Source organism: Lytechinus variegatus, chromosome 2 (genome assembly GCF_018143015.1).
Source record: "Lytechinus variegatus isolate NC3 chromosome 2, Lvar_3.0, whole genome shotgun sequence".
In the NCBI taxonomy this organism is placed as follows: Eukaryota; Metazoa; Echinodermata; class Echinoidea; order Temnopleuroida; family Toxopneustidae; genus Lytechinus; species Lytechinus variegatus.
In genome coordinates, this window is record NC_054741.1 from 4,612,176 (window position 1) to 4,640,058 (window position 27,883).

At 34.8% G+C, this 27,883-nt stretch overlaps 1 protein-coding gene across 1 annotated transcript; it reads right to left on the bottom strand.

The window, feature by feature from the left end:
- Positions 1-27,883, bottom strand: LOC121407118 (acyloxyacyl hydrolase-like). Its single transcript, XM_041598048.1, has 19 exons — positions 27,593-27,883; positions 23,888-23,983; positions 23,343-23,403; positions 21,960-22,122; positions 21,269-21,342; positions 19,697-19,760; positions 19,121-19,191; positions 18,800-18,848; positions 17,773-17,916; positions 16,489-16,558; positions 15,982-16,012; positions 14,972-15,054; positions 14,578-14,617; positions 13,809-13,883; positions 13,137-13,212; positions 12,173-12,388; positions 11,267-11,363; positions 5,517-5,593; positions 1-1,030 (listed from the first exon to the last, which is right to left on the bottom strand). The coding sequence occupies exons 1-19, from the start codon at positions 27,768-27,770 to the stop codon at positions 899-901; spliced, it is 1,797 nt and encodes a 598-aa protein (XP_041453982.1). The 5' UTR covers positions 27,771-27,883; the 3' UTR covers positions 1-898.

Sequence of the window (27,883 nt, forward strand, 5' to 3'; positions counted from 1 at the left end):
TTTGTGAGGTGATAAATTGCCTTGTAGACAACAAAAATCTGTAGAAATAGAGGGATCCATCGAAAAAGCAAATGCGTGTTTGTTCGGGGCTAAATGTGTAAATGAAGCCCGCAAAAACTTGTTTGGGGGTTTATTGTGTACACAGAGAAAAACTCGTTTAGTGGGTGTTTGGAAATTGGTCACGCATGTGAACAGCAATGTATTTGCCTCCCCCCACCCCGGATTAAAACAAACAGACAGACAAACAAAACATACATCAGTGAACTAGATCATCGCACTTTGTTCGATCGGCAAATCTAAAACTTCACATATTTTAACATTCACTAATCAGAAGGCAGCATTCTTATTTATTAATCTTTGGTGACAGCCTCCCCCCCCCAAAAAAAAAACAGCTACAAACAAGTCTCCAAGCTCAAAATAATTAGATTATGAAAATCATCATTTCTAAATATATTACATGTCCAAACATTGCTAGTAATCTTACTGGCCTATTGCACATTTGATTTTAATTACCGTGACTTCAAATAATAGAAATATTGATAACCAGGAGTATGCATTGTTCTGTGACATTTTTTTTTTGTTTCTAACTGGCAAACAGATATCGGCAATTGACTTTAAGGCGATTCAAACAAAATGGAATGATGTTTAAAAGCAAACAGAAAAAAATAGTAGATTGATAAAAAAAAATGATTACAATCGGAAGAATGAATATGATGCTGTTTTGTTTTATTATGTTTTTAATTGCGCCAATACCTGTAACCCGTCTAAAAGTTGTAAAAAATATTTGTTTTCCAAAAATTCTGTAGACATAGTCTCAACTCCTTAAGAAATTCTAAATCCGTCCCTGAACTAAATCAAATAAATCCTGAGTGAAAAATAACCAAATTCTGAACGTGATTTAATAACCGCCTTGATCACCAAAAACGGCTCGGATACGTGCGTTGTTTGGATTGGTCAATGATTTGATGACGTCAGGTAGTTGTTGGACTATCTCCTGCCATAGCACTTCCGATGATAAATACATTGCAATCTGTTCGACAATAAAAATAAATCATGAATAGACAAGTAAGCTCTTTAAATGTTGGGCAACATACTGTCCACGCAAAAAATTGGTTTTAACTTAATCCAATTCTGGGTAGTTTTAACAAATACTGTGTGCTTTGGGTGTAACCTACACAGTATTGGTTGAAAACTACCAGAGTTGGATACATTTTTAACCAATTGTTGTGTGGACAACATGTTGCCCAACATTTTAAGAGTATAAAATCATGTGAACTCATTCCTAAACGGAAGATTGGTATAGAGAATAGTCTAGAAATTAATATGGCTTACACGGTTTATTTCATACACTCTAAATCACAGGGATTTTAAATAAGTCCACATGGACTGTAGGTAGGGACCAATCGATTTCTGGATTTAGTTTTAATCCTAAAGACTTAAATTTAAATCTCAAATTATTTAAATTTAAATCTTTCGAGATTTAAAAATGAATCTTAAGGATTCATACTAAATCCGGAATTCGATTGGTCCCTAACTACAGTCCATGTGGACTTATTTTAAATCCCTGTGATTTAGAGTGTATATCCGCTTTATATTTAAAATGTGATTTATTGGTCTCATGCGCATACATTCATATTATTCGGTACATTTTCATAACATATAACAAACAAACCAATTAATCACAAAACAATTAATTCGAAAGAAAAATCATCTACTACAAAATTATTAAACATTTACAATAAACAGGAGAAGGACCGTCATCATAAGCAGATCGCTTAAAAAAAGGACAACCCCAGATCTCATACTGATTAATGCACATTTACACAGCGGAATATTTTTTATGTGAAAAAAAATCACTTCATAAATGGGGAAAATAAGTTGTGTATAACTTTATGCCTACTTCCAAGGTAAATAATGAAGATGGAGATGAAAGGATGATGATGACAGTGTTACACGAAGGCCATGGAGATGATAATAGTTATGATGGAGATATTGGTGCCGATTGAGTCAAAATAAGAATGATTTCATGATCAACTGAAACATTGTTGCATAAATTTTACTTCCAATATTCTTCTGTTTTCCTTAAATGAGTAAAGAGACGATATCCTCTTGAAAGACCCTTGTTAAGAGTTCTATAAATCAGGACCATATGGTATCTTATGGATCTCTGCGCAGTAAACAATTTAGGCTTGATTAATAAATGAAAATCCGGGTAGGTTATAATGTGTTCATAGTATAAAATTGTGGAATGAAGGTAGTAGATCGAGAGTCTTTAGTTTGTAGAATAATGGATTTGTGTGTGATGATAAAATTGCGAATCAATACAGATTAAAATTCTCTGTTATAAGTATATAGTCTTAATTCTAGTTTTTGCACAGGTTACCCAAACAAGTAAAAAAAAAAAAGTATTACAGTATACGATAAATGAGTTGTACAGTTTGACAAGGGTTGTATGTGAAATTATGTTTTTCATTTTGTATATATGAACTATAGTTCACCGACGCAACGTTTCTTGAGATTCTATACGGAAGACAAAGATGACTGTGCCACTCAAGCTAGATGTAGGCAATCAACCGTATATTATTCAATACGGATTTAAATCTATATAAATACTATTACCAACTACTGTTACTACTACTACTACTACTACTACTACTACTACTACTATTACCCTACTTCTACTCTACTACTCTACTTCTACTCTACTTCTACTCTACTACTACTACTGCTACTACTACTACTACTACTACTACTACTACTACTACTACTACTACTACTACTACTACTACTACTACTACTACTACTACTGCTACTGCTACTGCTACTGCTACTGCCACTACTATACTACTACTTTTACTATTACTACTACTACTACTACTACTATTACTACTACTACTACTACTACTACTACTACTACTACTACTACTACTCCTGCTACTACTACTACTACTACTACTACTACTACTACTACTACTACTACTACTACTACTACTACTACTACTACTACTACTACTACTACTACTACTACTACTGCTACTACTACTTTTACTACTACTACTACTACTACTACTACTACTCCTGCTACTGCTACTACTACTACTACTACTACTACTACTACTACTACTACTACTACTACTACTACTACTACTACTACTACTACTACTACGTGTGTTGCTAAACTTCGAGTCTCGAGTTTCGAGTCTCGAGTTTCGAGTATCGAGTTTCGAGTTTCCAAAATTTCATTAGAATTGGTCATTAAAGACCCTCGCTTTTAATTGTTTTTAATTTAAGCCGCTATTATCCACAGATTAGCGATATCATGCACTTCAAACACTTTTACTCTGGTGCCGCTAAAATCTTCTAAGGACATAAAGGAAATAAAGTTGACAGGTTGCAAGCTTGTAATTCCATTTGGGCAAAATATGCTTTATCTTTTTTTTCAGGTAATCGAAGCTAATTATGCAGTAGAAAATGATTTAAATTCTCGATTGGATGATTATAAAAAGATATGCTGTTAAAGGCAAGAGAGTACAAGTATGTAGCCTCCCGCGATTAATAAAGAAATTATATAGCTAAAACACTATATGATCTAATTAAAAAAAAGGGCTCTATAACAGATATCGTTAAATACACTTTTCCACCATAAGTAGGAGCAATAAATTTGATTGATTTGTAAATAGAATGTCAAGGCCTATCTACTACTATGACATGTGAATTTGTTAAGTGAAAGCCTATTTAATATACCATAAAAATATTTTGGCAATTCACGAGTTATTGTATCTATAAAAGGTTTTTAGCTTTTGTTTGAACTAAAAAATGTTTGTGTCAACTGCAAATAATACAAATGATAAGAAAATACAGTGCGTATAAAAAACGGGACAGTTTTGAAAAGTCTATAAAAAAATTGTTTCAAATTATTTCATATATTTTGATGTTTATAGATTTTCTGATGTCTTATCTTTGAAATGCCGTCTTAAAAAGTAGGTTTTATTCATGCTTGAGCGAACACGGGACGTTTTTGTCGGGGGTCCAAAAACAGGCTTGCGCCAAAATGGCAGAAATGAGAAATTTGCTGATTAGACTTTTCGTCAATATTACCCAAGTAAGAAGATTTGCCTTATTAATTGGGAGAGTTTGTAATTATTCAAATCCTTTTATGTGAAACAAATTATGTTATGGTACCTATGAAAAACATGAATCCTATTTTCAAGGGGTTATTGAATCCTTCACCATGTTTAATTATATGCTTGACAGGAGAAACAGGAAAGGATTCATGTCTTTAATTGGGAATGACGTTTTGAGTCAATTTTAAAGGAGCAAGATATGGCAGATTGGGTAAAACGTATTAAAAATTTGTGAAGCGAGCAAGAAAAAATTTCCACTTTCTTAATTAAAATATCAAATTTTGTGAATTTGACCTAAAATTCAGAAAATGATATCCTATTCAACTTTTTATGTTTTCTGTTATTTTCCTTTCCACTTTTTTTCTCGGTCATGATTTATTTTATTTCATTAATTTTTTTTGGGGGGGGAAGCACCCCGAGCCCCCACCCATCAGTATGCCACTGTTCAAAGGCACCATAAACTTTGTAGCAACACGATGAAAGGATTTGAAGAAAAAAAACACGCTCTCCCATACTTCGGTTTTAAAAAATTGTTCTTGTCTAAAAAAGGAATATTCAAAGCTAAAAGAGAACACATTAGAAAGGAACAACAACAGAACTATTCAAGCAAATAAGTAGATTTGGTAATGAATTTTGACCGCATAATTCGAAAATTATAGCAAAGATAATGAAAAGGTTAAGAGGAATTCTGCTGATTAGCAAAAAGTCCGACCATCATATTTATCATTTTATGCCATTTTGGCGCAAGCCTCCTTTTTCACCCCAGACAAAAACATTCCGTGTTCGCTCAAGCATGAACGAAACTAAATTATTTTAATGGCATTTGAAGGATAAGACTTCAGAGCACCTAGTGACACCAAAATATAGAGATCATAGTTTGAAACAAATAATTTATAGACTTTTCAAATCTGTCCCTCTTTTTTTGATAAGCACTGTATAGTAGCCAAATCATTAATACAAAGGGGTCTTGAATCGATCCGTGAGGAGCTCCGCATTTTACTGAGTGAAAATGAGAAGAAATATTATTTGTCTGGCAACTGAACTGTATGCATTTTTTTCTGTATCGTAAGAGTATGATGATGTTGGCAATGGTGATGAGATGAAGAAATGGTGAAGTCTATAAAAACTGATATAGGATGAATGTAAAGTGGATGATGCTGCTGTTGATAACTCTCCGTATGTTTAAACCTTTGTGTTTATACATGTAGTAGGTGTGCGGATGTTCCTGATCTTTTGGGACGGCTATCTATCTACGCGGTATAAAATACAATTTACAACAATTATTGGCAGCTAACAGGTGAAACCGTATATTCTAACAATGTAAGGTTGAAAGTTAAAAGATCCAGATTAAATCACATCAATATGTGTTTTTTCCATTAAAGATTAATTCACCTGACTTGGATGAAACCCATCTACTGGTTCGATTAGCTGCCACGTTTCCCCTCCCAGAGCCTTCCACTTATCCACAACTAGAAAAAAATGACATCATCAGAAATAAGTAAATTATAGAATAATATAGGCAACCTCGAGCCATATAGGCCTACTTTCTACGAACCAGTGGCCTATATCACATTAGAGCCTGGGGGCCGTTTCATAAAGCTGCTCTTAAGTTAAGAGCGACTTTAAGAACGACTGGTGAACCTTTCTTACATGCTTAACTATCGCCAATGAATATACCATATATAAATAGAAAGGATCGCCAGTCGTTCTTAACGTCGCTCTTAACTCACGAACAGCTTTATGAAACACCCACCGGGTTGGCCTTTGTGAGAGGGAAGGTATACTTTTCCCCCAAAGTCCAACAAAAAGGAAGATTCACAAATTTCATATTTACCCCTCCCCCTCCACTTTAGAATAGTAACTGAGTAGATTGGCGGTTAATGTCACTTCTGTGAGGCTTGATTCTTCAAGTTGAGCTTCGACATGTTTGGGGAAAAGCTACCCTCTCACACTAGGGGCCAAACTCGGGGCCCAACTGGGATCATCCGGCACTTACTCACCGTCCAATACACGATTCTTACGGGTCGCGAGTCTTCCATGCTAACCAAAAGCTGCTATTTTTTGCCCATGCGTCTATGGTGAGCCGTATGCCAAGTAATTCCGATGAACAGTGATTTTCAATGATAAAGAGTTTATTGGAATTTTGGGGCAGATGGCGCGCCATAAGCGTCATCCAACCCACGAGCAAACAACAGCTCCGTAAAGCCATCCAGCCCACGAGTCATATCCGTTCAGTTCACCCATGGATCCTTCTAGTAGGATTGTGGAGCCGTGATATGTGCAAACGCCGGGATATGTGCAAACAACGGTATATGTGCAAAATTTCGCCGGGATTTGTGCAAACAACGGAATTTGTGCAAACGCCACGCCGGGAAATGTGCAAATCTGTCAAAATTTATCAACGGCATCTGTGCAAACGTGACGACGGGATATGTGCAAATGAACAATTTTCACGGGAAAAGTGCAAACCTCCGGGATATGTGCAAATCACTGCATTTATCCATATAAAAGCTATTTCTAATGAAATGTTTCATAAAATTACTGTTAAAAAATGAGAAACATGCCTGCATAAGGGAGAAGCTATACAGTGACATCGGCAATGAAAAGCTATTCAGAGAGGCAGGGGGGGGGGGGGAACTGTTGCACCCACAAATGTAATAACGCCCACAAATGTAATAACACTTTACCCACAAATGTAATAATTTTTGATCGCCCACAAATGTAATAATGACTTTACCCACAAATGTTATAAATTTGAAGGGCTTTTTGGCAAATCCGTTCTTAACGAAAATCCTATAGTAATGCGTTCATATAGCACTCAAGTGCAAAGTCTCTTTTCCTGACCCGGTTATTTAACAAATTATAATATAAATCCAAAGTCTTTTTTCCAGACCCGGATATTTCAAAAAATATAATATATGTCCAAAGTCTTTTTTCCAGACCCGGTTGTTTAAAAAATTATAATATATGTCCAAAGTCTTTTTTCCAGACCCGGTTGTTTCAAAAATTCTAATATAAGTCCAAAGTCTTTTTTCCAGACCCGATTGTTTAAAAAAGAATAATATAAGCCCAAAGTCTTTATTTGAGACCCGATTGTTTAAAAATAATAATATAAGTCCAAAGTCTTTTCTCCAGACCCGGTTGTTTAGAAGATTATAATATAAATCCAAAGTCTTTATTCCAGACTCGGTTGTTTCAAATATTATAATATAGTCCAAAGTCTTTCCTCCAGACCCGGTTGTTTAAAAAATTATAAGGTAAATCCAAAGTCTTTATTCCTAACCCGGTTGTTTAAAAAAATTATAATATAAGTCCAAAGTCTTTTTTTTCCAGATCCCGTTATTTCAAATATTATGATATAAGTCCAAACTAAGATATGATAAAAATGTTCCAGTGGAATAAACATAAGAATCAAGCTTACTCTTCTCTCCAGACCCAGTTAATTAAAACTGGTGGAATCAATGTCTTTGTTGTTGTTTTGAATTATACGGAATGTATTGTGAATATATTCGCCATGAGTAAATTGAGAATCAAGCATAGTCTTTTCTCCAGACCTGGTTATTTAAAACTAGAAACTGAAACCCTCTAGTAATGCCTTCATATAGCACAAAAGTCCAAAGTCTCGTTTCCAGACCCGGTAGTTTCAAGAAATTATAATACAAGTCCAAAAAAAAAAAATTCCAGACCGGTTATTTCAAAAATTATAATATAAGTCCAAACTTAGATACCATAATGATATTCCAGTGGGGAAAAAAATCGAGCTTAGCCTTTTCTCCAAACCCTGTTATTCAAAAATTGTAAATAACAAAACGACAACAACAACAAAAACTGTATAAAGACTCCATAATCTTATTAATGCTGGATAACATGGACATATAGCGTAGTCTTTCAGCCAGACTCAGTCATTTGTTTTTCAAAATAACGCTAATAGTAAAATTAGAAATAACTCCAAATCTAAGACCAAGCAATCCTTGAACCTAAGAACCTGTTTTTAAAAAGAAGTTTAGAACGTTGTCTTTATTCCAGACCTAATCATTACAAAAATTACAAAAAAGAATCTTCTAACTTAAGACCCTATCACATTCTTTTGGAATAACACAAGTTTTAAAACGTTCTCTTTCCTCCACACCAGGTTATATAAAAAAATGAATTAAAAAAGAAAATCAAATCTAAAACCAATTTTCAAAAGTTACACCCACTAAAAAAATATGTCTTTACCCCACACCAAGTTTCTTTCTTTATATAATAATACTAAGACCCCTACAAAACATTGTAATTATGCATGGATATAGCAAACGTCCTTTCTCCAGACTTTGTTATTACTATTTTTTAAAATAGTTTTTACCCATATTCTAAAACGAATACCCAATAATCTAACTACTGTGGAATAACATGGAGATCGATTGCAGACTTTTCTCCAGACACAATTATTTCATGAATAAAAAACCAATAAAACCCAACCCCCAACAGCGAATCTAAGAACAAACAATCTTCCAAATTAAGACCAAGTAGAAAAGCACACGTTTAGAGCGTTGTCTCTTTTACAGACCCAGTCATTGAGAAATTAATTTAAACATTCTTAAAAACATTAGACTTTGTCATATTCTTATTCCTGTTGAATAACATGGATATTATGCTTAGACCTTCGTCTAGACCCAGTTATTTATAAGATAAAAAAATATTGAAAAAAAAACAAAGCTAAGACCAATTTTTTAAATTAAACCCAGTTAAAATGCTTGGGTTTAGAGAGTTGTCTTTACCCCACACCCAGTTCTCTTAAAAATACAAATTAAGCAAAAGATTAATCAGGAAAATTTAGACACCAGCCTCTCCCAAACTATAAAAACCTGTGATAACGCATACCACAAAAACGACAAATTAATAAAAGGCGTAAATATTCAGATCTGAATGGTACGCGCCTTAAAAACCCAAAATAACAACAACGTTATTCTACATTAATACCTCTGAGATTTATTGGTATTGTAACTAATAAAAAAAAAGCTGAATATATTACAAATGGTGCTTGGTACACTGAAAATTTAAAGTACCGAAGAACTTGTTAAAACGTTATCCCCTAATGTTAGAATAATTTTCTTTTATATAATATCTCATAGATCGTCGATCAACAACCTTATCGTTTTGGGAAAGTAATCCTCATATTGTGTGCTGATATCTTATTCCTCAGCTATTTGTTTTATATTTAAAGGTTGTGTTTTATTTTTTTGCATAGAATAAAAAATAATGAATATATAAGAAATAATAATGATAAAAAAGAAGTAATAAACATGACACTAATTAAAATTGTTACCCTACTTCTCATACAGTGGGTGGCAAAAATAGTCAATCATGACTTATTGCCAAATGAAAACATGGAATGGAATGGTTATCCCCTCTTGATCGAATGTTTTTCTTTTATATAATATATCATAGATCGTTGATCAACAACCTTATCGTTTTCGGGAAGTAATCCCCCTATTGGTTACTGAATTCTTATTTCTCAGTTTTTTTCATGTATTAAAAGTTCTGTTATTTGTGTGTTTTTTTTCATAAAAAAGAAGGAATATACAAGAAATTATTTTTTATGGTTTGCAGGGTCGTTCTTTTGTTGTTGTTATTGTTGTGTTTTTAATGATTTTTATAACTGGGTCTGACAAAAAGACTACGCTATATTTTCATATCTGAATGACATTCATATCTGAATGACACGCGCCTCAAAACCCAAGCTAACAACAACAACAATGTTATTTAGCATAAATAGCATCATGGGTCTTTGTTTTTTAGAATTATTATAATTTTTGAAATAACCGTCTCTGGAAAAAAGACTTTGGACTTATATTATAATATTTGAATTAAGCGGGTATAGAAAAAAGATTTCGCATTTTTGTGCAATATAAATGCATTACTATAGGGTTTCAGCTTTTAGTTACCGGGTCTGGAGCAAAGACTATGCTTGATTCTCAATTTACTATTAGCGTCTGGAGAAAAGACTAAGCTCGATTCTCATTTTTATTCCACTGGAATATCATTATTGTATCTTAATTTTTTAAATAACCGGGTCTGGAAAAAAGACTTTTGGAATTATATCATAATTCTTTAAACAACAAGGTATGGAAAAAAGACTTTGGATTTATATTATTATTTTTGAAACAACCGGGTCTGGAAAAAGAGACTTTGGGTTTATATTATTTTTGAAACAACCGGGTCTGGAATAAAGACTTTGAATTTATATTATAGTTTGTTAAATAACCGGGTAAAGAAAAGAGACTTTGCATTTGTCTGCTATATGAACGCATTACTATTGGATTTTAGTTGAGAACGGATTTGCCAAAAAGCCCTTCAAATTTATAACATTTGTGGGTAAAGTCATTATTACATTTGTGGGCGATCAAAAATTATTACATTTGTGGGTAAAGTGTTATTACATTTGTGGGTGCAACAGTCCCCCTGCCTCTCTGAATAGCTTTTCATTGCCGATGTCACTGTATAGCTTCTCCCTTATGCAGGCATGTTTCTCATTTTTAACAGTAATTTTATGAAACATTTCATTAGAAACAGCCTTTATATGGATAAATGCAGTGATTTGCACATATCCCGGAGGTTTGCACTTTTCCCGTGAAAATTGTTCATTTGCACAAATCCCGTCGTCACGTTTGCACAGATGCCGTTGATAAATTTTGACAGATTTGCACATTTCCCGGCGTGGCGTTTGCACAAATTCCGTTGTTTGCACAAATCCCGGCGAAATTTTGCACATATACCGTTGTTTGCACATATCCCGGCGTTTGCACATATCACGGCTCCACAAGGATCCATGGTCCACTAGAGAAACTACCAAAGACCTACGAAACAGCTCGGGTGGCAAACAATGGCAATGCCGGACTACCCGAGATATTCACCCATCATCAATATGAAAGCTCGTGAGCCAGACAGCACGAGCTAGACAAGATAGGGACTAGTTTGTGTAGTTTGCTCTACGACCTTTTTGGTCTAGCTCCTACATAGACTCCCGAAAATCTTATATCATTATTCTATCATATTTGTCTTTATCTATTCAATCTCATTTATTTATCATTTGTTGGACGAAATATAGCAAATAATTATGGTTGTTTTTTAAGTTAGGATGGTAAGTAAATAAATAATACCTGTTTGAAAATCAAATTCGATGAATTTTACTTCAAAATTGTTTGCGTTATAGGAGGTGGCTACTTGCTGTAGAGCTCTACTCAAATTTGCTGCCCTCTGAAAGTAAAAAACATAAATGGTTGAAATAAAAATTAATTAAAATGAACTTAAAAACATAAAACTGCAGGGAGAATACTTTTGTGTGAAAAAAAGGAAGCCAATCAAGTCTTGGTTTTTAAAAGATTTCAAGTTCGCTTTGTCATCAATAAAATTTAAATGACAATGTGCCTGTCATTTATGGCATGCTCTGTATAAATGGGAAATATCGTGACTTGAATACTTCAAGGAGAGGGAAGACAAGTATTTTTGCGATTTTGCATTAAATTAATTTTGGGCGGGATTCCTACCAAAATGAAAATAACTATACGATTTTTTTTTTTAAACAATACCACTTCCGTAATTGGAATGGGCTGAAAATTTCTGTAGCTTTCTGAAATGCACTAAATTTATAACATTGTTCAAAATACCCTTTTAAAAAAGAAAAATGCAAAACATTATCGATAGAGGGTAGACCACCAAAAGTAATATTCAAATCGAAAAAAAATAGCTTCAACGTTACACTCCCTCAACTTTCGTGAGAAACTGTTATGTAGAAATAAAACAACACTTTAATATCATAACTTTGTTATTTCAAATCTGATGAAATTTTTCAGGATTATATTTTGTTTGATTTCCCTTTTGTGTGAACTTTTCCATTAAAAGAAATAAAAAATGTTTCAAATAATCTTGTTTAATTCTAGATAACAGTAATAAAACTCAAGTCTGGTGCTGTGGAGAGTAGACTTGGCGCTTTGCATAGTCTCCTGTAAAGCCAGTGCTTGATATTATTGTGGATAATATCAATGTTGAAGGACAAAACAGTATACCTCAGATGTGAAGTTGCGCAGAGACTCGTTGGAGGACATCCAGCCATTGCAGGGCGAAACTTCCAGGCAGCTCAGGTAGTTGTATACATCCGGGTACTTCACATCATGGCGCCATTGACCGATCGGATGCACACGGTTCTTGAGGGTATCGTAAAGTATTCGACCGTCTGCGAGACCGGTAGCGATAACGTAGCTACCGTTCGGGAGTTTAGTGTCCTGCGGGAGAGGGAGAGGGACAGGGATATTGGAAGGAGAAACATAATGAGAGAAAATGTTAGGGGAACGGGGGACAACGAATACAGAAGTTAAATGGTTGAAATGCTATGATATAAGAATAATGATAGAACGATATGAATGCTTAATTTTAATGAACAGAGGTGTGATTTAAACTGTATAACTGATTGGTGAATTATTGACTCTAATATATATAACACCAAAATTCTTACAGTCAACATTATCTTACGAACAGCTATATGAAACGCCCCCTTGTGACAGAATCTATATTCTACATTGACATGATAGATATCAATAAAGTATGAAGAACCTTGGAGGTAGGAATGTAATCGAGACCGGCCTCGAGGCCAAATTTTGCCGGCCTTGGCCTTGGTCTCATGTACTAAGTCTATGGGAGAAGGTTTTTTTTCCCCTTTTTTCAGCGGCCTCGAGTCGTGAGTCCAAAGTACCGGCCTTGATTGCATGCATAAGGATAACTATATCTCGAAAGATGGAATTATTGGAAGATTCAATCAGTCGTCAACATGGTCAGCAACATATTCGGTCGTTAGCAGATCTAGCTTACATATAGAGCTTGAATGATTAACAAAACGTTCACCTGATGAATGAATTGAAAATCAACACAAAATAAAGTTGAACATACATGTATCGAGTTAATCAATATTAAAGGACCAGTACATTATTTAATGATTATTGCTGTACGGTGTATGCAGGCTTCTCGTTTTCTTACCAAATATTTCAGTGTTGATAAGAAGTTGCTCTTCATCTGTTCTGTGGTAGTCATATGGTTGATGGTGTCACTATGTCTTCATGGGAAAATAATTTGGGGTTATTAATACTGAATGTAAACCACGTGGCATATTATAAATTGGGTATCATACTATTAGCAATATTCCCTGCTAATAGGGACATTGTAGCTCATTGTTATTAAGGATAGATAATTCATGTGAAGAGATAAGAATGATTTATCTGATATCTATCATTCAAAAAAATTATTAATGTCACAGTTTCATGTTTCTTTTTATTTAGTAACTACAACCCTACATATTCTATAGTTTGAGAAAGTGCAATGGGATTTTATTCATCTGAGGATAGAGTGGCAATTACTATTTTTCCGAGTGGGAATTATTCTGTAGTCATTTTATTTTCAACATAATTTGCATCATATCCAAAACATGTTTGGTTTCATTATGTAATTTGAACCGATCATTATACTTAATCCATGTATACTGATACATTTTTTCTTTTTTGAAAAAGAAAATCCCCTTTTCACTTTAATCAATTAATAGAGAGTGTTTTCAAATAATTAGAACTGCAAACTGTGTAATCTATTACCATTAAATATTCCATTGACCATTCATAATGTACTTTGAAGAATGAAAACACATGTCACGTGACATACCCATTACATACGTCATTGCCAATCAGGCTGTAGATAACCATAGCTGGATGATCATGTGACTGATCACGGTTAAATCTGTGAGATGAATAAATGAATAGTCTTCAAATAAGTTGAGCAAAAAACCCTCATGGTTGCATATACACAGCGGGGAAGTGGGATAGTCGCCCCCCCAAAAAAAAAAAAACTGTTAGGATTACATTTTTCCTGAAATTTTATGCCCATTATTTAAAAAAAAATACAGTAAAAACAAAGGTGGCAGTAGAAATACGACGCAAGAGGGAGGTGGACTCGACAAAATTAAGATAAGACCTAATTACTAACATTTAATCTTTAAGTGCACACTTTTTTTTTAACAAAGGTTGTTTTTGCCAACCTGAAAGTTTATCAGAGGCTTGTTAAGACATGCAATAGTTTAGTCTAATAGTGTGCAGACTGGATTTCAAATATTTTCTTTTTTTTGATATTGCATTTTAAGATCAATTATAGGTCTTTTCTGAAGATGATATATAGGTGTTATCGAAATGAGCATCCTTCATGCTCCTTTCCCTGATTTATCATTCATTTGTTTAATATTTCTAATTATTCTTTACTTTAAACCTTTGTCTTTTTTTCTGGTTTTTCTGGTTTAATTTAACCATGGTTTATTACGTGGCAGTCATTGGCCACTTTTCACCAATTTATCCCCGGATTTTGTCATGTCAACATCAGGCCCAAAGTACAAACTTTAAAGAAAAAAATGAAAATGGCTTTATATTGATGATTTTCTTACCCGTATTGATCTGAACTGTTCATGTTCCGACTGTTGGCTCCTAGGATTCGTAAAAGAGAATTGATATTTCCATTATTGATTGTGATGGTGATGATATAATCATCATCATCATCGTCGTCATCGTCATCATCATCACCACCACCACTGTCTCTTCATCATCATCATCATCATCACCACCAAGATCACCATCATCATTGTACGGAAGAAGTAGCTATTACAGGACACATATCTATCTCCAAGGTACTCCGGTACCACTGCCGATGGTTCCTTCGAATCAAAACAATAATACTGATTGATGATAATAAGGATGGTGATATATCAATGATGAAAATTATGATAGCGGAAACAAAGAATAATGATAACAATTTTTAATACAAATAATCATGCTAATTACCATTGACAGCGGTATTCTGAAAATCTCGATGGTTGCAGTGATTCAGCTCTCGAAGACGAAGGTACAACGAATTGGTTGGCCCGCTGGAATGGAATTAGGAGAAGAATCAATAAAGTACCGAAGTGATGACGTCACAAAAACTTATCTTTTTTTGCATTTCAGCGTTTTGATACCATATTTTTGGTCGCGCATGATAAAAACCCCCCACTATGCGAAATATGGTGAGAATCGGTACATGGGGGCCTGAGATATGTCATCATGAATACATAATTTAATTAGCCCCATTGAAGTCAATGTATTATTAGCCAGGTTCCTAACTTTTAGAACCAGGCATTATTACATTGACTTCAATGAGGCTATTGGGCTAATTATGTATTTATGAGGTCATAACTTGGGGCCTCACGAAACGATTCTTACCAAATTTGGGTTGTGGGGGTTTTTCATCATGCTCTACCACAATATGGTATAAAAAGTGCTGAAATGCAAAAAATAAAAATTGATGACATCACACTTAGGTACTCTATATTCACATAAATGAAATAGGTAGGGTATGAGAACATAAGGGCATGAGGGGGGTACAAAAAAACTCCACATTAATAGAAAATGGAATAAGCGCAGCATGAAGAAGGAAAATACAATATTACAGTAGAAAACTAGACATAACTTAATAACCTCCAGGAATAACTTACTACCCCTTCAAATTCATAACTCGTTGTTCATCTTACTTATAGACATTTACATGTTTTACCCCTAATACTTGACTTTGTGACTTTGAAATATGTGGCATATAGTTCAACATCATAAAACTTAAATTTGATAAGCACAAGGGGAAAATAAATATACATAAAATACAGATTTCTGATGATATTAGATGTGCTGATTGTAGTATAATAAAATGAAAATTTGTTGGCGAAAATAAAGAAGGAAATAGTAAAAGATCTTGTTAGTATAATGTCATAAGAGAAAAAGTTAATATTTTTGTATCAATCGAATTTTATAATATTACTTACTTTAAAACAGACCAAGTTGAATTCATGTACCCTGTATGTGAAAATAAAAGATAAGAGATATGAAAAAGCAAATGAAAGAAACAGAATGAGATTACTGGCTTTTAACAACGCATGTACTTCCAATGAATTTTTTAACCCTATAAACGAAAACAATGCTGAAGTTACACAAATTACGAGTTTGTCTATGCAGTAAATAGGCCTATCATATAAATTCATAAACTAAGGGGAATTTAAAAATACTTAAAAGCAGAGTATCGATGTTTTAAATATTTTTTTAATCGTAATCACTGAAAGGGGAATCTGTCAAAAATGTCAAATGGATAAATTTTGCGATCTTCGATAATTTTTTACTACACTGAAAAATTTGTTTGTTTTTCGATTCGCTGAGATAATGCATTTTTATTTGTCCATAAAGGATATGCCGTACGAAAAGAATATTGCTACGTAAAGTGAATGGTGGAAAAATGTAAAAGGAAATGCGAAAGAAAAACAAAATGTGCAGCCTACCGGTTACCGCGGACGTCATGGGCCAGTCGAATTCGTTCTCGACAATCATTGCAACGTCTCTGAACACTTCCTGTTTTAGGAGCAGATTAAATCGATTAAGTATTTTAACGAGGTTGAATATCATTACATTTTTAACCATGCCGGGCGTGGCAGTCCCTTTATAGATGCGGTTAAAACCAAGGATTCTATACATTATCATGTAAATGAATCATAAATATCAACCTCCCCGGGGGGGGGGGCACTTCCATTCACGAGTGGATACCATGTGCGACCATGGGGTCTCGAAAAGCACCCTAAACACGTAATTTCCATATTCTGAAAATGCACCCCTTAACAAATATTGGCGTGTGAAACCCTACCCTTAACAAGTATTGGAAATAATACGATACTCTTGGTAAATATTCCCTGAAATGAATCCCTAAACAAGTACAGGAATGTTTTATTGTTACGGGTCCTTCGGTCGTCGGCTTTACCTTTTTGGTTTAGTACGCCTCCACCTTCTACACCTCGCGCAAATCGGACTCTAAACACGAAGTGTTGGGGCAAAAAGGACATCCTTTATAAAACATTTTGATTTTGTTTTATCATCCCCTCAAATTCGACCCTAAACACGTAATTTTCCTAGCAAAATAGATACCCTTTTTTTCATTATTTTTGTGTTTTTGACACCCTTATCACGTTACGTACGTAACGTGCCCTATCGTGAAAAAGACATCCTTTTTACGTGTTTTTTTGGTCGCGCATGGTATCCATTCGTCAATGTAAGTGCCCCCCCCCCGGGGGTTAACCTTTGTAGACTGATCAATCCAGTTCTGTCTTTGTCACTCTACATGTATAAGTAAAAAGACACACTGTGATCCATCTTCTGATGGTATACAGTGGTCAATACCAAAGGGGCAATGAAAAAAAATTAAGTTAAAGTTGGAAACTTGGCCCAATAGCCTAAGAATAATGTACTTCGTAGACATATACAGTCGCCCAATAACTTAAAAATATATATTTCGTAAACATATAAGAAAATAGTATTCCACAGTTTTACGTGAATCTGTATCCATCCGGTCGCGATTTTTATTTTTATTTTTTTTTTACATCAATTTTTTATCAGGGGTTGCACCGCAATCTCAAGAGGGCACAATAATCTGTGACAAAACTGATAAAACAGCATCCCGACCAGACAGCTAAAAATTGAAAGATTAAGATCAATAAAATTAAATAAAAAATGCCTATATACATCCATTTTGGAGGCAATTTTACAAAATCAATATAATTAAAGTTCATTCTTACCAAGCTCAGTTCTGAAGCGGTGAACCATTCAGGAGGAATATGGAAGTGTGCCCCAGCAGAGTCGCCTAGAAGTATGGTGCCCATTCGCTTGGTACCGCTACAAAGCGTCTCTTCGAACGGTTTCAGAACGGACGGATCCATGCCCTATATACACCGCGGGAAAGAATAGAACGTCTCTACTAGTTGTAAATTATTATTTACTATTTACTTGAAATTATTATTTACCTGGCTAATGTTAATGTTTACCTTAAAATGTCAATTTTCTCTTAAGTCGACCCATCTTTAAAAACAGATATATTTTCTTCTACGTATCACATTTTAAAATGCAGTTTCTAGATAAATTATTATTGTTCGATATAGAGTTTATGTATGTTTTTATTCATGAGGATGTCACCTTACAAGTCCGGTGGCCCATTGCAGAAAGGGTTGCGTTTAAACGCAAGTAAAAAAAATAAATCGCAAGTCCAAAATGCGCGCTGTTGATTGGTTGAAAACGGTTGAAAATCAAGTTGCGCGTGATTTTTAGAGTTGTGTTTGATTGCAGCTCTTTCTGCAACGGGCCCCAGATCGGTGAGGAAAACGTGCGCCGGGCTATACAGTTATTGATTTTACCTTTCCCTTTCCCATGCAACCTACATAATTGTTCTGAATTTCCTTTGTTGAAATGCAGAATAATATAATAATGATAATAATAATAATGATAGTCATAATAACAATAATGATGATGATGATGATGATTATATTAATAATAATAATGATAATAATGATAATAAAAAAATATACGATGATAGTAATATAGTTAATATGAAAGCATCGACTTGGTGAAACTGTTTTAGATTTATTTGAATATTTTCCACTTAATTTTCCATGATTAAACAAACCTAAACCATCATTTGTATCCATGCAGTTGGCTCCTAATTAGCTAAGAGGAAATGGAATAAAAGACCGAGAGAGAAAGGAAGTGGATGGGGAGAAATGACAATTTAATCTTGGATAAAACTTTACTAACATTATGTTATGAACTTACATAAATCCCGTTGCAGTTGGAATCTAATACCTCATCTTGTCTTAAAGCTCTGTGAGATGGAGTGATAAATGACAAGAAAGAAAAACAAAATCTAACAAACAAGACGAGTTGAGAAAAGTATTTGAAGATATCACTAATGGTTCATGTGAATTAATCTGCATTAATAATCACCAATTAACAGATTAGTCTAGTTGATCTTAGCCAGATCTTTTTTAATCCTTTCCAATCTATTTTGAACCATCACCTTTATTTTACTTCAACACAAATCGTTTTATTTCCAAAGTTGGATTCGCCTAATTTGTTCTCACGACTTTTACTTACTTTCTTCCTGGATACAATTCAGCTGATAGATCTGAGCAATCTTTCCCTCTCCAATGCGAGCCCCGGAGTGTCTGTGTTAAAGTATCAAATATTCATTTATGAAAAATGTAGGTCAACACATTCAGATAAAAAAAATTCTGATACATCTAAACGAAAATACCAATAAAAATACTAAACCGAAGATCTCATGGCCCTGTGAAGCGAAGGTGCTGGGGGCTGAAGATTTTTTTTTTCTTGCTTGTCAAAATATACCTGGAGACGAAAATGGCCTCCTTTATGTAGTGAAACCCTTTTTCTTTTCTTTTTTTTTGGCTTGTCAAATATACATCAGCACCCCCAGTCAAAAATCGCTCCCAGGGCCCCATGGAAAGTATCATATGTAGGTATTTTCAAAAAGTGATAGTCTGAGTTAATCTCTTTTTTCACTTCAATTTGTTATGGCTCTCAAAGGGGGGGGGGGTGCAAGGGCTGGATATGCCCCTCCGATCCGCCAGTGGCCACCACCACAATATTCAACGAAATACACACTTTGCATTACTCTATCACGCCTGTCATAATCATAAAAGAATATCATACCTTATATTGGCTAAATCTGTCCTGATCGACATCTATTATGGGTAAGTGGTCATCCCCAAACCTCCTGTTGTAACGCAAAAAAAAGAAGATTTACATTACCATGAATAATATCAGAACGTAAAATAATAATAAATATATACAATCAAAAGTATTACAAAGCCAAAAGTCATATAGGCCTCGTATCTCGAGCTTATACGGGTGCATTCGAAAACTTGTGGTGGCGCGTGTGTACAGCTATTATTGACTACCCCTCCCTTTCACCCCCCCCCCCCCCACTTGAAATGATGTTCGCTTAATATTGTTTACTTGGAAACAAATAGTTGGTTTCAATACCTTAAATCGAGGCGTCCATCAATTTCAAGCTCCAAGCTGAAGATGGCGGTCTTCCATATTTCTATTGACTATGGAAGCTTAAAAGTGCCACCGAGATGTTGAGATAATTATCTCGGGAAGTCGACATCTTGATAGCAAAAGATAAGATGACGAGATCCCAGATCTCATCATGTCAACATCTTTTAGAAGAGATGATGAGATGACAAGATCCCAGATCTCATCATGTCAACATCTTTTAGAAGAGATGATGAGATGACAAGATCCCGGATCTCATCATGTTGACATCTTTTAGAAGAGATGTTGAGATGACAAGATCCCGGATCTCACCATGTCAACATCTTTTAGAAGAGATGATGAGATGACAAGATCCCGGATCTCATCATGTTGACATCTTTTAGAAGAGATGATGAGATGACAAGATCCCGGATCTCGTCATGTCGTCATCTTTTAGAAGAAATGGTCAGATGACAAGATCTTCGATCCATGATCATGTCATCTAATCATCTCTTCTTAAAGATGTAGACATGACGAGTTACGAGATCATGACATCTGATCATCTCTTCTACAAGATGTCAACATGATGAGATCCGGGATCTTGTCATCTCATCATCTCTTCTAAAAGATGTTGACATGATGATATCCGGGATCTTGTCATCTCATCATCTCTTCGAAAAGATGTCAACATGATGAGATCCGGGATCTTGTCATCTCATCATCTCTTCTACAAGATGTCAACATGATGAGATCCGGGATCTTGTCATCTCATCATCTCTTCTACAAGATGTCAACATGGTGAGATCCGGGATCTTGTCATCTCATCATCTCTTCTTAAAGATGTTGACATAAGATCCAGGATCTTGTCATCTCATCATCTCTTCTTAAAGATGTTGACATGATGAGATTCGGGATCTTGTCATCTCATCATCTCTTCTAAAAGATGTCGACATGATGAGATCTGGGATCTCGTCATCTTATCTTTTGCTATCAAGATGTCGACTTCCCGAGATAATTATCTCAACATCTCGGTGGCACTTTTAAGCTTCCACAATTGACGATATACAGTATTCAATTTAAAAAAAAAATAAAGAAAATTTTCGAAGTATATGATTTATATTTGAAATACAATAATGCTGTGTCCGTTAATCATTATCATGGAAACTGTCTGCTTTTTGTCGTGAAAATAAAATTATAAGATATATTGATTTACGTGTATATATTTATATAATAAGATTTTCATACGTTTTAATGAGTTCACATAGTTCTTTTAAGATGGGCAGTGTTGAGCAATCCACATCAATTCCAAGACGATCCACCTGAAAAGAGAGAGAAATCAGATTAAACTTTTTACATTTATAAAAACAAAACTGGTCAAGTGGGGCGAGTCTCCCCTCCCGCCCGTCTCAAAGAAATGCATTTTAGTTTGGGAAATCTGTTAGATTATTACGTTTATTTACAACATTATAATGTTAGACTTTTTCTTATTGTTTGTAACGTCCTTTTCGCAACAATGGATACACTGGAATCATCCGAAATCTAAGAAAAAAAAATATTGAATAATGTTTGAGGACTGTAGTCTGAATCGAGTGGCGCATGTTAAAACTTCAGCCCCCTCATTTGGATGTTCATTACGATTGTAAACAAATACAACTGAAATGTAAAACATTCATAAAAAGAAAAAGTTTGTTCAGCTTCAAATATTCTCATTCTCCTCATCCTCACTCTCCTTCATTAGTTCTTTAATCATCGGTTTTAATTGATTAATTAGCTATTTAATTAATCAATGAATATATTTATTTATTTATTCATTCATTCTTTACTTATTTATATGTTTATTTTTATTTCTTTTTTGGGGGGTCCATCAGATTTGATATCTCTTGATTGAGATCATTTATATAATTGTAAAATATAAAATAAAACGAAAAGATCTCACCTTTGTGTTCTTGAGTTCCAGTCTCTGCCTTGCCTTCTTGACAACCCTCTCCATTCCAGGGTTTGGTAGGGGGAACAGGTGGCAGGTTTGTTGGCCAGGCTCCGTGTAGCAGAGATTTAGGAGCTGGCAAGCCACATCGGGAGTTATGAATTCATCAAAGGCCCTTTTATTGTTGATATTAAATGTAATTAAAATAAGGAAATGGTTAAAGTCCACTGATTACAAACAGTGGCGTACCTAAGATTTTCCACAGGGGGGGGGGGGAAACATCCACCAAAAAATTTGACAAGCAAAAAAAAAATAGCTTCAAGCTTGTAAGGGGGGGGGGCAAAAAAGGTGTTTCAAGCTCGTCAGGGGGGGGGGGGGCAGGGATACGTCCTTTGCATGGGTTGTGGCTCGTCAGGGGGCCAGACTGCCCCCTGCCCCCCCCCGTAGGTACGCTAGTGATTACAAACATTTTCTCTATACTATCTAAAAGAGATGAGTTCAATTACCCTTTCTATCTAAACCCCCCTCTCTATCTCTTTCTTTTAGAATTCATTTTTCATTAATTATCTATTCATCTTTTTTAATTCATAATTCATTCATTTTATGTGGATGTAGGGGGTCATCTGACATATCCCCACGAATAAATAAAAGAACGCACATAATCTCATACTGCATTCGCTGCTGACATGTATACAAAATAATGATAAAAGAAAAGTTGCTTCGAATGTTTGTTTCATTCAGGTCCATAAACAATATTGAGAGCCACCAGTGGCGGGCCAGGCATTTTCACGATCAGGAGGTGCATTTTTTTCTTCTTTTTTGCCCCCCCCCAAAAAAAAAATCTCGAATCGGGGGGGGGGGGCTTCTTTTCTTTACATATTTCATTGGGGATCAAACAGGGGGAGGGGCAGTGAATCTGGACCCCCCCTTTCCAGGATCCGGCCACTCTAAACTACTCAAACTTAGGTTAACTTGGATATTGAAAAAACTTCCGCATTCCGAAAGCGCACTATGGAGACCCCCTCCCCCTCCCCAGGTCCCAAGAGATCCACTCCAAAAAAGTGAGCAAAAAAGAAAGTACAAGGAGAACAGGGAGATTAGGATGAAATGTATATGTTGTAGATCTCGGTCAAAATTTTTTTATAACAATAGATTTTAATTACAAACATGCCAAAAAGGTAAACATTTTCGCTCACTCGCTTCTTATTTGAGACTTTATCCTCTCAAAATGTTGTCACATACGAAATGTTGCACTCTCTATTATTCTGCTCATTACGCCATCAATTTAGAGTGACATGAAATATATTTGACGTTCAAAAAGGTATGGTTAGTTAAGCTGGAGAATTTAAATTGAACATGCATGCCTTTGAAATCGTATGGATTTGATTAACTTACATCTCCATAAGAATTGGGGTTGCTATTTCCACGAAAGTGTTGCAAGTCGCCTGGAACTTCCCTATACAGTAATTGTGAAAGTTTATTAATAGATATCATCAAAATTGAATTGTAATATAAGCATTCCAATCATAATATATATATATTGATTCCAATGATCGTAGGGCCTTTTTACACGTGAATCTTGAATCATCATTGTAAAAATGATTGTAATTCGTCTTTAGAACCTTTGATTTGAGTGAAACTTAAATGGAATTCAGTAGAATTGAATTCGTAATTGTGATTGGCGTTCGTGATTCTAATCATGTTCTATATAGTTTGGTTTCACACGTGCTAAATATTCGTCATTAGCCTGGAATCATCATTCAAATTTCGATTTTTTTTTACCGTGTGAAAGGGCGTTTTTTTTAATAAAAAAATTACTAAAATTGTTTGCATGGAATATTAAGAAAGAAAGAAATACTATTATAATGGTGAAAGAATAATCACACTTATTTCGATATTATATATTTTAATAGTTTGATTGCGATTGGGAGATTGCTTACCAGGTAAAAAGGAGCAAATCCTATCAATTCCATGAACTATGGTTTCATTATGAATCTCGGCTACCTGCTCGGCGAGGGATACCAGTAACGAACATACTGGACATAGAAAAAGATAAGAGAGAGAAAAAGAAAAATATATGTAAATATAACGAGTTAACCACAAAGAACACTCACTGCAATTGATTAGTTTTAAGGAAATCAGCATGAACAAAAAAAATGTTAAAGAATGCAAATTACAATTGATAATGAATATCAATAATAATCATTAGTGTCAAACTATATTTGTATGAATACTAGTAAATTTTCATATATTTTGAGAATGATGAGGGTTGGATGGAATGAAATGAATTAAAAATTGTGGTCATATAATCGTAAAAAACCTTCCTAGTGTGACAAAAATAATAATTATAATAACGATGATATAATTGCAAATTTTTAAAAAGCAAATTATTAATCAGTCATCTCTGAATAAGCGCCAGACAATATATGTTTGAACTTATAAGTGTAATTATATTAGCAATTCCAACTGCAAATACTGATTTTAACGCAAAAATGAATAAACATTTCCCCTATCATCGTAATGTACAAGATAATAATGAAACCAATATATGATTAAAGTTTCGAATCCGTTCACATCGTATAATACCACCATTACAATGGAGGAAAGACAATTTAGTATTACCCCCTAATTGCCGATCACGGGTGCAAGAAAAAAGGAAATAATTATCATTCGAGAGTGAGAGAAGGAGGTGATAGTAACTACTTGAGAATATCAAGTGGATAGTTCTGCTCTCCTATAGGGCATGTTATTCAGAATGTTAGCAAATATTGCAGGGGAGTGGGTTGATGATGTCCCCCTTTATCATGTTTATTCCCGGTGAGCGCAAAAGCTAAAATTATTCCGAAGGTTTTATCGAAACTAGAAAAATAATTAATTACAACAATGAGTATACAAAGTAATATCTCCTTGTTATATGAAACCTAAATAGTTTCGAATGATAAAACAATCATAAAATTTATATAATTATGTTAGGTACACTAACTAATAAAAACCGCTCAAGAAGAAGTCATTGGTTCAATATGATTTTCGGTTTATAATGTTGTTAATAACTTAAGGAGGTTGAGTAGCCCAAAATATAAATTACAATCTCAATATAATGTTTAAGAAACAAGAAGTAATATTGTTTATTATTAATTTGATTTACCTTTCAGTATTCAACATCACGTGTTTAGCCCACCGAAATGAAACGAAAAAGAAAAATCCACGATGTCAATACTCTTGCATAGACCCTTATTGACAATAATAATGTTAATAGAGATAAATTAATACTACTATTACTATACTACTAAAAGTAATAGTAGTAATGTTAATAAAATAATGATAATAATAATAATAATAATCATGATGATGAAGATGATGATGATAATAATGATAATATTAATATAATGGTGTAATTAAAGCAGGGTCCGCTGGGAGTTTTCAGAACTGTAGTGGCTTCCCTGCATGTGTAAATATACCTATAATATTGTTATTATTATAATTATTATCATCATTACTATTACAATGATGATAATCGTCATTATCATCATCATCATCATCGTGATTATGATAATATTATTATTGCAAAAAACTTTTAAATACTATTAATGGATTGAAAAACAAAAACGTTTTATAAAAAAGATAAAGCTCACAAAAGGAAAATCTTAAAATCGAAATCATCACCGGTTTGTCAACCATATTTGACTAACCGACTATCACTATTTTGTGTAAAACTTAAAGTATATTAGATTTCTACCATTCTTCATACGTCGTTCTTGACTTCCAAACATTGAAATCAATTACGTTTTTCCATATCGGTTAAAAAAGAGAAACAATGGAAAATTCAATCTCAAAATGCACTTATGATAGTAACAGGAAATTAATTGTTTAACAATGAAGAAAGCAGTCAATGATCTATCTATATCAAGAAGACGAAGCTCTAACGTAAAATCAGTTATAGGTATTTAAGCGATGGTAAAATTCAACAAAGAAAAGGTTTTAAGAAGACACAGACACGCACATAATATATATATATATATATATATATATACATGTATAATTATGTAATCATTCTATACCACCATACCATTATACCACCATACCAGTCTACCACTATACTATTCTACCACTATACTATTCTACCAACATACCATTATACCACCATACCATTCTACCACCATACCAGTCTACCACCATACCAGTCTACCACCATACCATTCTAACACCATACCAGTCTACCACTATACTATTCTACCACCATACCATTCTATCACCATACCATTCTATCACCATACCTTTCTACCACCATACCAGTCTACCACCATACCATTCTATCACCATACCATTCTACCACCATACCAGTCTACCACCATACCATTCTATCACCATACCATTCTATCACCATACCTTTCTACCACCATACCATTCTATCACCATACCATTCTAACACCATACCAGTCTACCACTATACTATTCTACCACCATACCATTCTATCACCATACCATTCTATCACCATACCTTTCTACCACCATACCAGTCTACCACCATACCATTCTATCACCATACCATTCTACCACCATACCAGTCTACCACCATACCATTCTATCACCATACCATTCTATCACCATACCATTCTACCACCATACCAGTCTACCACTATACTATTCTACCACCATACCATTCTACCACCATACCATTCTATCACCATACCATTCTACCACCATACCAGTCTACCACCATACCATTCTAACACCATACCAGTCTACCACTATACTATTCTACCACCATACCATTCTATCACCATACCATTCTATCACCATACCTTTCTACCACCATACCAGTCTACCACCATACCATTCTATCACCATACCAGTCTACCACCATACCATTCTACCACCATACCATTCTACCACCATACCAGTCTATCACCATACCAGTCTACCACCATACCAGCCTACCATCATACCAGTCTACCACCATACCCTTCTATCAACATACCGTTCTATTATCTTACCATCCAGGATTTTCCGGGGGGGGGGCACCTTTTCCGGATGAAAATTGACAAGCCCCCCCCCCCCAAAGGTAAAAACGGTATATCTACATTGCTTTTTTTATTATGGCTCTCGGGGGGGGGGGGGGCACGGGCCGGATGTGCCCCCCAGATCCGCCACTGATGAAATTCTACAACCATACCAATTTACCACCATACCATTCTACTATTATACCATTTTACCACCATGTACCATTATACTTCCATACCATTCTACCATTATACCATTCTATCTCTACACCAAACTACATGTACCATACCATGGAGCTAGTGTCTCCACGACCATGCCATTCTTCCACCATAATATTCTACCACCTTTACATTCTACCACACACCATACTGTTCTACCACCACCACCACCATAAATTTTTCTCACCATCTGTCCACTACTCCATTCACCAGGAAATTGAATTCCCTATACTAGGTATAAGCAAATATGAATCAATTCAGTTATTATGATTATTTCTATCCAATCATCATCTCCCATACCATTCTTACATTATTAGTCTACTCCAACACACTATTTCTTCAAATCATTCAATATCCTCATACCATTATTTTTACCATCATTTACCCCGCATACCGCCTCCAGTCCACCACCACTTCTCTACTTACCAGCGCAAGTGGTACCACCGTTTACCCCTCTTGTCAATATCGAATCTTTCCAGGCTCCCGACAGAGACACTATCGTCTTTCCCGTAGTTCCCTGGTCGTGCTGGTCGGCTGCAGCCAAAACAACCAAAGTCCCTACTGAAATCAGCAGAAGACTTCCCCATAACATCACCCTCGTCATTTTATCGAATCTTTTTAAAACAAAACTCGGGCCCGATATCCTACGAAGAACCTGATACCTCAACTTCCTAGGGATATGCCTCGAATCAAATCCACAGTGGAATGTGGATTCCT

Excerpts from the sequence above, each read along its gene's own strand:
- LOC121407118 (XM_041598048.1), bottom strand. The coding sequence starts at position 27,770 with ATGACGAGGGTGATGTTATGGGGAAGTCTTCTGCTGATTTCAGTAGGG. Across the intron at positions 22,123-23,342 it reads ACCCCAATTCTTATGGAGAT|GGCCTTTGATGAATTCATAA; the intron begins GTAAGTTAATCA and ends CAACAATAAAAG. Across the intron at positions 19,192-19,696 it reads ACAGATTTAGCCAATATAAG|ACACTCCGGGGCTCGCATTG; the intron begins GTATGATATTCT and ends ACTTTAACACAG.